The sequence below is a fragment of the Octopus bimaculoides genome, chromosome 6, assembly GCF_046866305.1.
Source record: "Octopus bimaculoides isolate indiv1 chromosome 6, ASM4686630v1, whole genome shotgun sequence".
Taxonomy (NCBI): Eukaryota; Metazoa; Mollusca; class Cephalopoda; order Octopoda; family Octopodidae; genus Octopus; species Octopus bimaculoides.
Genome location: NC_142933.1, coordinates 94,538,655 through 94,551,026, shown reverse-complemented (window position 1 = coordinate 94,551,026; position 12,372 = coordinate 94,538,655). Strand labels below are relative to the sequence as shown.

At 38.7% G+C, this 12,372-nt stretch overlaps 1 protein-coding gene across 3 annotated transcripts in view; it reads left to right on the top strand.

Moving 5' to 3' along the window:
• LOC106869477 (cytochrome c oxidase assembly protein ctaG) overlaps nucleotides 1-12,372 on the top strand; it is a 216,635-nt gene that overhangs the window by 29,193 nt on the left and 175,070 nt on the right. For all 3 annotated transcript variants that reach the window (XM_089354324.1, XM_089354326.1, XM_089354325.1), the window contains one exon: nucleotides 1,115-1,156. In XM_089354324.1, the coding sequence (XP_089210450.1) occupies nucleotides 1,115-1,156 (42 nt within the window). The remainder of the gene's footprint in view (nucleotides 1-1,114; nucleotides 1,157-12,372) is intronic.

Genomic DNA, 12,372 nt, shown 5'->3' with positions numbered 1-12,372 from the left:
AGAGAGATGTGTCCAGTACATGTTGTTGAGTAAATATGGCTTACTGGAGCTCAGTGTTTGTCTTGTGACTTGAGTTTCATGCCACTGTGATCTTCAGGCAAAAACACCTGAAGATCATGATGCCATGAAAGTGCAGTCACAAGGTAAGCATTTAGTGTCAGTAACCTATATATGTATGTGTGTGTGTGTATATATAATTCAGGCGTGCGAGTGGCTGTGTAGTAAGTAGCTTGCTTACCAACCACATGGTTCCGGGTTCATTCCCACTGCATGTCTTCTACTATAGCCTTGGGCTGACCAAAACCTTGTGAGTGGATTTGGTAGATGGAAACTGAAAGAAGCCCGTCTTATATATATATATATATATATATATATATATATATATATATGTATGTGTGTGTATATGTTTGTGTGTCTGTGTTTGTCCCCCAACATCACTTGACAACCAATGGTGGTGTGTTTATGTCCCTGTAACTTAGTGGTTCGGCAAAAGAGACTGATAGAATAAGTACTAGGCTTCCAAAGAATAAGTCCTGGGGTCGATTTGCTTGACTGAAGGCGGTGCTCCAGCATGGCCGCAGTCAAATGACTGAAACAAGTGAAAGAGTAAAAAGAGTAAAAGAGTAAATAAGAATCAGATATTATCCATATAGAATACACTAATTAGTGCTCAAGAGATTTAAACTTGAGTGTGAAGAGAAGTAAATGTAGCAATAAGCAAGTTAGACAGATCAATATATAAAGTATATTAAATACATGAAATACAAAAAAAGGTCCAGCTTACACTGAATAAAAATGATATAGACAATTAAAGGAGTCGAAGAAAAGTATTACAAATCCAACAGCTGTTTCTGGGGGTTAAATATGGAGAGCGAAACATTTAATATCAGCAGAGTTGGTATTTCATTAATCTTGTTGCTTCCTTTAGCCATAGACACTAAGCTATCAGTAGTTCAACCCTTAAAATCTATTAATGTCACTTAATGAGCAGATATTTTCTATTATGCTGTATGATTTGATTATGTTATATAATCTTTTTGTACCTTTATATGTTTTTTTTTTTTTCATTTGCTGATTAAATGACCCTAATTTAGTATCAATTTTTTTTTTCCAGTGTTTCTGTTTTGAAGAACAACGATTGAATCCTCATGAGCAGGTCAGATATATGACAGTATTTTATATTTAAAAAAAAATATTTAAAAAAATGAAAGCAACCATTTGCAGAATAATTTTTTCCCCTAGTTCTCACTTTTTTTTTTTCTCATGAAGACTTTCAAACATTATAGCTTATTCTATTGGGTTAGATACTAATATATATTTAATAGCCTCACTCATATAATATTTGACCTGGAATAAAGATCTTAGTTCACTTATAATTTGTTCTGTTATATTGCCAAAAATAATGTCTGTGGATTTTTGTACCACATCCTGGCAATAGCATCTATTAATTTTTTTGTACTAAATCTACACAATGCTAATATAAAATATAGAGATTATTACATGAGTGTGTAGTATCAACCACTTCAATCAACATAGTATTGATTCAAGTTCCTGTGTACTACACTCAGGATTGATCCAAATATTTCTTATTTATTGACTTCTGTATACAGGTAGATACATGTTCATATTATCCTTAGTCAGTATCCCACCATCGCCATCAAACTATCGTCTTTAACTAGTCAACCTATAATTGCTATCAGTAGAGAAGAAGTGCATGTATTTTTAAAACACACATTTTTGACCTATGAAAGTATTAATATTATAGCTTTTTTATACAAACCCTTTCCAGTTCTCATTAATCTTTTCTATATTTGGCTGTGTGTATGTGGGTTTTTCATTTTAACTAATTAGCTCTGTGGAATTAGAATTAGACCTCAATTATCAGAATGAGCTGTGCTGGGCGTATTGTTTGAATAACTGATTGTTTGGATAACTGATTGTTTGGATAACTGATTGTTTGGATAACTGATCTGACTGTAAACAAAGGAAACTATATTGAACATAATTATATTAAAACGAAAATGTTTACAGCGTTTGTATGTCATCAAGCCAGACTATCGATGATTTGATGTCGTTCCAAGAATCAGTGGCCACAAACAATGCGTCCTTGACTGTAAATAACTTTTATATTGTGACAACCTTTTGTCTGTATTGTCTTCACCAACGACACCACAAAACATGTTGTGACAATAGCAATGTTTTTTTTTTTTTGTTTTTTTTTAATTGATGTGATGATTTGGTTCCTGATGGAGCAGATGTAGTTGCTTGAAGGTAGGGTTTGATGTTAACAACAAACATTCAACATCTCTATCTAGCAGTTTCGATTGGCTGTCTTTCATATTGTATAACATTTCATTGTCAGCTAGTAGAAGGGCACCAGTGAAATATATTGGGAAAATAGTTATAAATTTTTCCAGAAATCGGGTTGGAATAAGTGGATATGTTACCAATGCTTTCCTTTGCGATTTGTACTTCATGGAAAATGAATTTATATCACAGTCCTTAAAGCAACATGGATTAGCATAATGACTAATGTAGACAAATGGTAATTTATGTACGTCAATGTTGTCACAAGGAAAAATTGTAAAGCAATCTTTCTGCACTTTCTGTCCTGATACAAGTGTCTTATCTGACAATACAATCCAAGAAAAAATCCACTTTAATCAGCATTATACAATTGTTCAAGTTTATAATTCTTTTCATGTGTGATGGGTTATAATTTCTGTTGGAATTCTCCTATGGTTTTGCAATCCATGGACTATATCAGTGGATTACAAAACTGTAATCCATGATTAGAAAGCTAAAAATTCTGAGTTCTTTGATTCCAAGATGATCTATGAAGCACAATGACCAACCTGACAACACACTGTGGGTGAACTCTTGTTGTGTTTCATCAGCATGGATTCATTTATAGAAAATGTCCGTGTTTTCTTTTAATGTTAAACTAGAGGCTGGAGTCTCCTCTTTACAGTGCTGCAGAATCCACTGTTTGGTTGAGTTGTTCGTCTTTCATTTTGGTTAATGAATTTCTCAATCATTAGTCTTACTTGCTTGATGTTGGACTCTGTTGTTTTCTTGGAGTTGTAATGTTTTATGTCGTTTCAGCATGATTCAGATACTGTAAAATCTTTTTTTTTCTTTTTCTATTCAATTGTCAACGGTGTCCACTTTCTCTTCACAGTTATATTAATAGTAATAAACTTAATTATTTGTAGCAGATATACAAGGATATAAGCAAAAAGGAGACAAAGGGGACAGCCACCATTGAGCATATATGTGGAACAGCACAAAATTGCCTCTGGCTATGGTGGTACTGGATGAGTCTTTGTTTCTGGGTGTTGAGAACAAAGTTGTGAATGAAATCACTGATTTTACCATATTTTTAAACCCTTCAACATGTCAGCTATTTTTATCTGTTAAAATTATTTCAACACTATTTAAAGTGATAAACTGATATCAAATTAGCAGACTGATAGATACATGATATTATTGATTACTACAAAAGAAAGGATAAGATCTTTGACCCTATATTGGTAATGTTTGGTTAACATGTTTATGTATCCTTTAATCAGTAGCATAACTGAGGGGAGAGTTGGGGGCAGTTCACCCTGGGTGATGTTTTTATGGAGCGATAATTTTGAGTCTGCTTTAGATTCCTGTATAGAAGATAATAGATGGGGTTATGTAGGTGTGTTGCAAACTCAAGGGCTACTCCAAGTGGCACACACTCTAGCTGTACCACTGTCTTCAGTTGTTTGAAGCTACATTAAGCCCTTTTGATACCAACTCACCTGAGATTGCCCTTGGTCTTGACACAAACTTCCTGTTTTAATATGTTCTAAATTAAAGCCATCCATCAATGTTTTGTGCTAATTTATATTTCAATTACCAGCTTAATAATGATATTATTGTTTTACTAAATTCATTAATTACAAATTTAACTGAAATAAAGGTAATTTATTTCAACAGAAATATAGTAAACAAAAGGGTTAATCATAGTAAACAAAAGATAATAGTATAACTAGTACTATTCAGGTTGGCTAAATAGTATAACTAAAGAAATATTCACAGAACCATGAGACCTTGTTTGGATAATCCAGAATTTGGATAATTAATATTTATTAAGGTTTGACTGTAATGTTAAGGTGCAAAGGTACTTGACTAAAGAATTGTTGTAAGCATGTTGTCCCAAGGTGTAATATTCGAATCATTCCCCTGCCCTTACTCTGTTTTAAAGCCAATAGTGAGTTTTGGCTGCTATATTGAGTTGAGTTAGTATTTAAGCAGAAGTTTACTCATTGGTTCGTCAAATGTTTAGTTGATACCATCATTTTATGCTTATGAAATAATTTATGTTGAAAAATTATGGCTGCAAGATTTTCAACATCTTCATCAGAAGCATCAATGTACCATTTCAGTAACAAATCAAAGCTCTCCCCCCCCCCCCCACGCTAATTTAATAATTCAAGGCTCTGTTATTTAAGTGTAAACTATTTTGCTATCTATGTATTATGTACTGTTGACTAGTAGTCTGACAGCATCGTTAGATTGAATACCAGCAAAGTAAAAAAACTATATTGTACTGATGCATCATCATCATCATTAATTCATTGATTGTTTCTTTCTGAAAATCATATACTGTACCAACTGGGTTAGGACTACCAAATGTTCTAGTTAATGACTATCTACATTTAAAATGAAGATCAATAAGACTGAGTTACTGTTTAGTTCTGATTTAGTAGCCTAACATCTGTTCGAGTGTGAAATGAAATGTTTCAACAAAAACAAAAGTGTAATGCTAGTATCAGAGTTGAGGCTGGTAGATATAAAATAAGTAAAATATTGGCATTACTATTTGCATAAAATAAACATAAGTATTAGAATACAGGTTTTTTAAAAATAATTTTTAGTATTCCAATGTGTTTATATTTTGAGATGTTCATAATAAAGAAGGCAATAAAACTTCATTGTAGGACACTTGATAACATTTACATATCGTATTGTGTTATTGAGCAAAAAATAAACAAGGATAGTTATATAGTAGTAATAATTATTTATTTTTACGTGGATAAAAGGAATGCAGGCACGACTGTGTGGTTAAGAAGTTGTTTTCACACCTAGGTGGTTTTGTGCTTTCAGTCCCATTGTGTGGCACCTCAGGCAATTGTTTTCTACTATAGCCCTGTGCTGACCAAGGTCCTGGGAAGCTTTTCTTTTTTTTTCATAGATAGAAACTGAAAGAAGCCCATTGTATATATGTTTGATGAAGGCAATAAAACACAAAAAGAAAGAAAACATGTGAGGAACAGATATTTAATGGTTAAAATAAAGGAAACGAGTCTTGATGTTTTGAGCACTAGTCCTTTATCAGAAGAAAGATAGAGAAGAAAAATAAGGGAGAAGAGTGAATGAGAAAAAATGGTTGGAGGATTGTGTGTGTTTATGTCTTTTGATGTTGCATGCTAACTGTGAACTGTCATATAAGTGTTATCGTCTGTGAAAACATGTCTAGCCATTGTGCTGTTTGTGTTTGAGAGGCTAGGGAAAAATATAACCTTATGAGAAAATAAGTGTGGATTGGTCATAAGAAGAGCATCCAGCTATAGAAAATCTGTCTCTGCGTATTCCAATCATGGAAAAGTGTACACTAGAATGATAGTGACACTGATATTGCTGCGATCTTATTCTATCTGCAATTTATACAAGATTTCTTAATGAGAAATGCATTTGGGAAACAAAGTTCAGAATAATTAGTATTGGAGCTAATAGATATTGCTATTACAAACAGTGTAGATATATATGAGGGATAGAAATATATCCTAGACTGATGTAGCTGTTTATTTCTGTATAGTTCTGGTAACTATGCATTCTAATTAACCCCTTATCTGTTCAAATATTCTACTTTATTTCAATTAATTTGCCATTAGCGGTGTTACATAGAGGGGACAAACAAAGACAGACAAACATAAAGTAGCTGTGGATGAAACAAATAATGAGAGAGGCACCAGTACCCACCGACTGATAATCCCTCGAAAACATTCTTCTTTTTTTTTTTCCTTTAAAAAACACTAATGAGGTTGCAAACTTCTTACACTGTTAATATTACAAATTTTACACAATTTCAACTTGCTTTACTTGTTTTATGTTAACCCTTTTGATACTAACCTCCCTGAAACTGCCCTGTGTTACTTATTCCTTATTCCTGTGTTACAAATTCTGTTTTAAAGTGATCTAAATTAAAACCTTCAATCAAATTTCCATGTAAATCATGTTTTAAACATCAGCTTAATATTGACAATGTTATTTTACTAAATTCTTCATTATTTTCAAAAGTCTGTGCATGCTGACTGGAATAAGGTAGTGAAAGGGTTTTAAAAAAAGAAGCTAGATGCAGCCTCTCACATTTTCTCTACAATGTGTTTCTAAAAACAAGCACCCACATCATTGAAATCTCAAAAGCTATCTGATAAGCCATAATTAATTCAAAACAATGAGAATAAAGAAGCATTATATCTGATAGAAATGTGGAGGCGCGTGGCTTAGTGGTTAGGATGTCAGCATCATGAGCGTAAGATTGTGGTTTCGATTCCTGGACCGGGCGATGCGTTGTGTTCTTGAGCAAAACACTTCATTTCACGTTGCTCCAGTCCACTCAGATGGCAAAAATGAGTAATGCTGCGATGGACTGGCGTCTCGTCCAGCTGGGAAACACATACGACATTGAAACTGGGAAACCGGGCCCATGAGCCTGGCTAGGCTTTAAAAGGGCGCACTTATTATTTTTTTATATCTGATAGAATAATCTGAATGGTAAAGGGTTAACTGTAAGAGACTGTCAAATTGATGCTTAAAAATGGGAAACAAGATATGTTTTTGCTACATTTGGTTAAATTCAATACCTAGAAATTCTTAATTACAAATACAAATTGAAATGGATCAGGCTGTTGCATTGAACTGATGAGATGTTTGCAATAGCTTTTGAATGGCTCACTTTCAGCAAAGTCAATGTTACTCAGATATTGCTGACTCAATACATAACATTGGTATATATGAAAGGCATGCAAAAGAGGAAGTTTCTCAAGATCTGTGAACTGCTATGCTATGGCTGCATTTGCTTCCTAACCACATGGTATCAGATTCAGTCTCATTGCATGACACCCTGAGCAACTGCCTCCTATTATATATAGCCTCAAAGCCTTATGAGTAGATTTGGTGGATGGAAACTGAAAGAAGCCTATCATGTATGTGTATATATATATATATATCAGAGGAGTGGCTGTGTGGTAAGTAGCTTGCTTACCAACCACATGGTTCTGGGTTCAGTCCCACTGTGTAACACCTTGGGCAGGTGTCTTCTACTATTGCCTCAGGCTGACCAAAGCCTTATGAGTGGATTTGGTGGATGGAAACTGAAAGAAGCCTGTCATGTGCGTGTGTATATATATATATATATATATATATATATACACACATATATATATATAGTTAAAAAAAACAATAACAAAAAACACAAAAACACAACAAAGTGAGGACGTGATATGGATAGTATTATTGGACGCTCAGGAAAGGAAAGAGAGAGTGTATGACGTTTCGGGCGTAGCCCTTCGTCGGAAAGATGGAAAGTTCGGAGAATGGAAGAACGGAGAAAGAGGAAAATGGTACCGCTGCCCACGAGGTTACATTATGAAAAGGCCGGAAGAGGAGGTGGTGGGGGAAAAGTTCTTTCTAAGATAGGAGAGTGAAAAAGGGAGATGAATCTGTGCGTGTGCAAAAGTCTGCGAGTGTGTGTGTGATAACAGAACGTGTGTGTGCGTATGTATGTGTGTGTGTGTGTGTGTGTGTGCATGGTTTGGTGGTTTATCTGTTAGTGTGTTGTGTGTGTGTGTGTGTGTGTGTGTGTATGACGTAGTGGAAGAAATTAGTAGCAGGACTGGTTAGTGGACGCTATAGACAGTGTAGGTAGAAGGTCAACAGGTGGTTATTTGGGTGTGTGTGTGTTCGTGTTTGTGTGGGGTTGTAGGTGTTAGGTACGTGTACGTGTGTGTGTGTATTTTGTATGTGCGCGTGTGTGTATGTGTATGTTTTCTGTGCGTGCGTGTGTGTTTGTGTGTATGTGTATGTTGTGTGTATGTGCGTTGCTGTGTACGTGTGTGTGCGTGCGTTTGCTATTGTATATGCGTGTGTTGTTTATGCCCATGTGTGTATGATTGTATGCGTGTCTGTGTGAGTGTGTAGTGTTGGTGAGAAGTATGTGTGTATGTGGGTGTGTATATGTGTGGATGTGGGATTGTGAGTGTTAGGTACGGGTGTGTGTGTGTTTATGTGTGTCTGTATGTGTTTCCGTGTGCGCATGTGTGTATATTTTTTGTGCGTGCGTGTATGTGTATATTGTGTATGTTTTCGTGCGTGCGTGTGTGTTATGTATGTGAGTGAGTATTGTGTATGTGAGAGGTGTGTGTGTGCATGTGTGTATATGTGTATGTGTGCATGTGTGTATATGTGTATGTGTGTCGTGTATGTGTGTGTGTGTGTGTGTGTGGTTTTATGTATGTGAGGGGTGTGTATGTGTGTGTTTATGTGTGTGCGTGCGTATGTGTGCCAGGTATGTGTTTTATTTTGTGTGTGCACTCCTGTGTGTATGTGTGTGCATGTGTATGCGGCTGTGTATGTAGGCGTGCGCGTATATATGGGTGTGTGTGTGTATATATGTGCGTTCGGCTATGTGTGTGTGAGGGCGCGTATGTATGTTTGTCATGTATGTGGGCGGTATATATGCAAGGTGTGTGGGTATGTGTGCGTGTAGGTAGTGGTGAGATAAAAAGTGGAAAAAAGGAAGTGTAATAACAAGAGAATAATGGATATAATGTAAAGGAGACGAGGGGGGGGTTTAAAAAAAAAAATTATGTAAAGTGTTGCAGGGATGTAAAGGGGAGAGTCATAAGGAAGAGAAGGCTGCGTTGAGTCTGAAGGGGAAAGAAGAATTAAGGTTGAAAATGTAGCGTTGCTCCAAGTGGAGTTGCGAGGGAGTGGACCCATGGTGCAGGGCGAGGCCAAAAACGGAGATGTTAGAGGGAGAGTGGTTGGGCACTTGGAAGTGATGGCCGACAGGGGAGTCCGAACCTAGCCGAACGTCCCTTAGGTGTTCGGTGAAACGGTTGGCCAGCCGGCGGCCCGTCTGCCCCACGTAGAGTTGGTTGCATAGGGTGCATTTGATGCAGTAAATAAGGTTGGAGGAGGTGCAGGTGAAACTGTGTGGAATGTGAAGTGTTTGTAGGTTCGATCCGGTGACAGAGGTAGTGTTGGTGATGAAGGGGCAGGTGTGACAGCGGGATCTGGAGCACGGGAAGGAGCCGGGTGGGGGTGGGGAGGAAGAGGAGAAGGTACTGCGGACCAGTAGATCGCGTAGGTTGCGGGCGCATTTGAAAGCGGATAGGGGTGGGTTGGGGAAAATGGGGTGGGTAGTGGGATCGAGCTGGAGGTGACGGAAGGCCCGTAGGATCCTCCGACGAAGGGGTAGGGTGGCAGGGTGGAAACGGAGTGGGAAGGGGGTACGGTTAGGGGATTGGTGTGGGGGAGGAGAGAGGGCGGTGGTGCGGTCGATTCGACGAGCGCGGGCGAGGGCGGATTGGACAAGGTGGGAGGGGTATCCTCGATGCATGAACAGACGAGCAAGATACTGGGACTGGGTCTCGAAATCCTGGTCCAGGCTGCACAAACGTCGGAGGCGGAAGAACTGGGAGTAGGGGATGGCTCGTTTGGTGTGGAATGGATGGGAGGAGGAGAAGTTGAGGTAGAGGTGGGAGTCAGTGGGTTTGAAGAAGGCGGAGGTAGTGAGAGAGTTGGAGGGGGGGTTGATGGAAAGAGAAATGTCGAGGAAGTTGACAGAGGTGTCAGAGATGGTGGAAGTAAAGTCAAGAGCGGGGTGGAAGTTAGAGAGGAAGGAGATGAAAAGGCAGAGCTGTTCGCGGGAGAGGGAGGTGGCTCCTATACAGTCATCTATGTAGCGACCGTATAGTTCCGGGGTCGGACCGGAGAATTGGGAGAATACTTGGGCCTCAATGTAACCAACAAAGGGGTTGGCGTAATTGGGCCCCATTCTCGTCCCCATCGCGACCCCAGATTCCTGTTGGTAGGTATCTCCGGCGAACGTGAAGCAGTTGAGGGTGAGGACGAGTTCTGCCAGACGAAGCAGGGTAGGGGTGCTAGGTGTGGGGTCAGGGCGGCGGTCAAGGAAGTATTGGAGGGCTGAGAGACCATCGTTGTGTGGAATCACCGTGTATAGGGATTTGATGTCCAGGGTGAAGAGGAGGTGTGAGGGGCCGGGAGGGAAAGAAAAGGAATTGAAGAGGCGAAGGGCGTGGTTGGTGTCGTGTATGTGGGATGGGAGGGCAGCAACTAACGGGGATAGGATATGGTCGAGGTATTTTGAAATGAGTTTGGTGGGGCAATTGCAAGCAGAGACAATGGGGCGGCCAGGGTTGTTAGGTTTGTGGATCTTGGGAAGGAAGTAGATGGAGGAGGTGCGAGGTGTGCGGACGATGAGGTTGGTGGCGGTAGCGGGGAGAGCAGAGGAGGAGATGAGGTCATGGATTGTGGAGGACACAAGCCGTTGGTAGGAGGGGGTGGGGTCGGAGGGGAGGAGGCGGTAGAATAGGGGATTGTGAAGCTGACTGAGCGCTTCCCTCCTGTAAAGGTCCGCGCGCCACACCACCACTGCTCCACCTATATCACAGGAGTGGTTGTGTGGTAAGTAGTTTGCTTACCAACCACATGGTTCTGGGTTCAGTCCCCATGCATGGCATCTTGGGCAAGTGTCTTCAACTATAGCCTCAGGCTGACCAAAGCCTTGTGAGTGGATTTGGTAGACGAAAACTGAAAGAAGCCCGTCGTATATATGTATATATATATATGTATGTGTGTATGTTCGTGTGTCTGTGTTTGTTCCCCCAGCATCGCTTGACAACCTATGCTGGTGTGTTTATGTCCCCGTAACTTAGCGGTTCGGCAAAAGAGACCAATAGAATAAGTACTAGGCTTACAAAGAATAAGTCCTGGGGTTGATTTGCTCGACTAAAGGTGGTGCTCCAGCATGGCCACAGTCACATGACCGAAATAAATAAAAGAATAAAGGAACATATATGTATATGTGTGTGTGTGTGTGTGTGTGTCTTTATGTTTGTGCCACCACTACCACCACCACCACCACTTGGCAGCTACTGTTGGTTTGTTTACATCCCCATAACTTAGTAGTTCAGAAAAAGTGGCCAATAAAAAAGGTATCAGACTTCAAAAAAAGAACTAAAAAGTACAGGGTTGACTTATTTGACTTATTTGACTTATTTGACTAAAACCCTTCAAGGTGGTGCTACAGCATGGCCACAGTTCAATAACAGAAACAAATAAAAGACGACGGGTATTTTTAATTCTGGATTCCTTTCCTGCAGAAATCTTTGTCTTGCTACTTTAGGATTCCTGTCCATCTCCATTAAATAAAAATCTCTCTACATATCAAAATAGCATTTTTTTTTTTCCTTACAAAATTTTGTTTACTTACAAAAGTGAAATAGTTTAAAGTAAAAGTTCTTGACATGTCAAACTATATTAGAGTAGATGATGGAGGCAGACATAATCTGGTGGTTGTGGAATATTTATTCAAAGGATAGGCTTAAGTCTGGCAAGTTAATAAACTTTAAAAAATATAAATCAGGGTTAATCTTTTTTGTGTATGACCAGTTCGTGAGTCATGTGTTTCTGTCTGTTCCGGATAGTAGTAGTAGTAGTAGTTTCATCCTCCCTTTTCTTACTGGAGTGGTTTTTGCTCCATAATAAGATTTGAGCTCAGCATTGCAATAGTTACACTGAAAGCTAGTGACACTGCAATCCCGTAACACTGCTAACCAGAGACGCTGCATACCATTGACACTGCACGCTGGTGGCACTGCAAGCCAGAGACACTACAAGCTGGTGACACTGTAAGACAGTGTCACAGTAAGTTGGTGATGTTGTACAATTAGATAATTGTGGCACCTTGTGTGGTGACTCTGTGATGAGGCAACTTCTGTGTAGTCACTCATCTTTCTAGAAAGTGCAACTAAATCTTCCTCAGCTCCCATTCTACAGTATCTTTTGAAAAAGATGAAAGGTTGTTTTGATATTCTAGTGCAGGGGTTTTCAAACTTTTTGACTTGCGGACCCCTTTATATTTCAGGCTTTACCTTAGGGACCCCCTTATAAATGCTTATGAAATTTATACATTAATATTTGCTTAAAATAACATATATTTTTTACATTTATTTATTTAACAGTATTTAACAAATAGGTTTATTGTCAATTAAAAGATTTCGATTAAAAAACATATATAAAATCAAATTG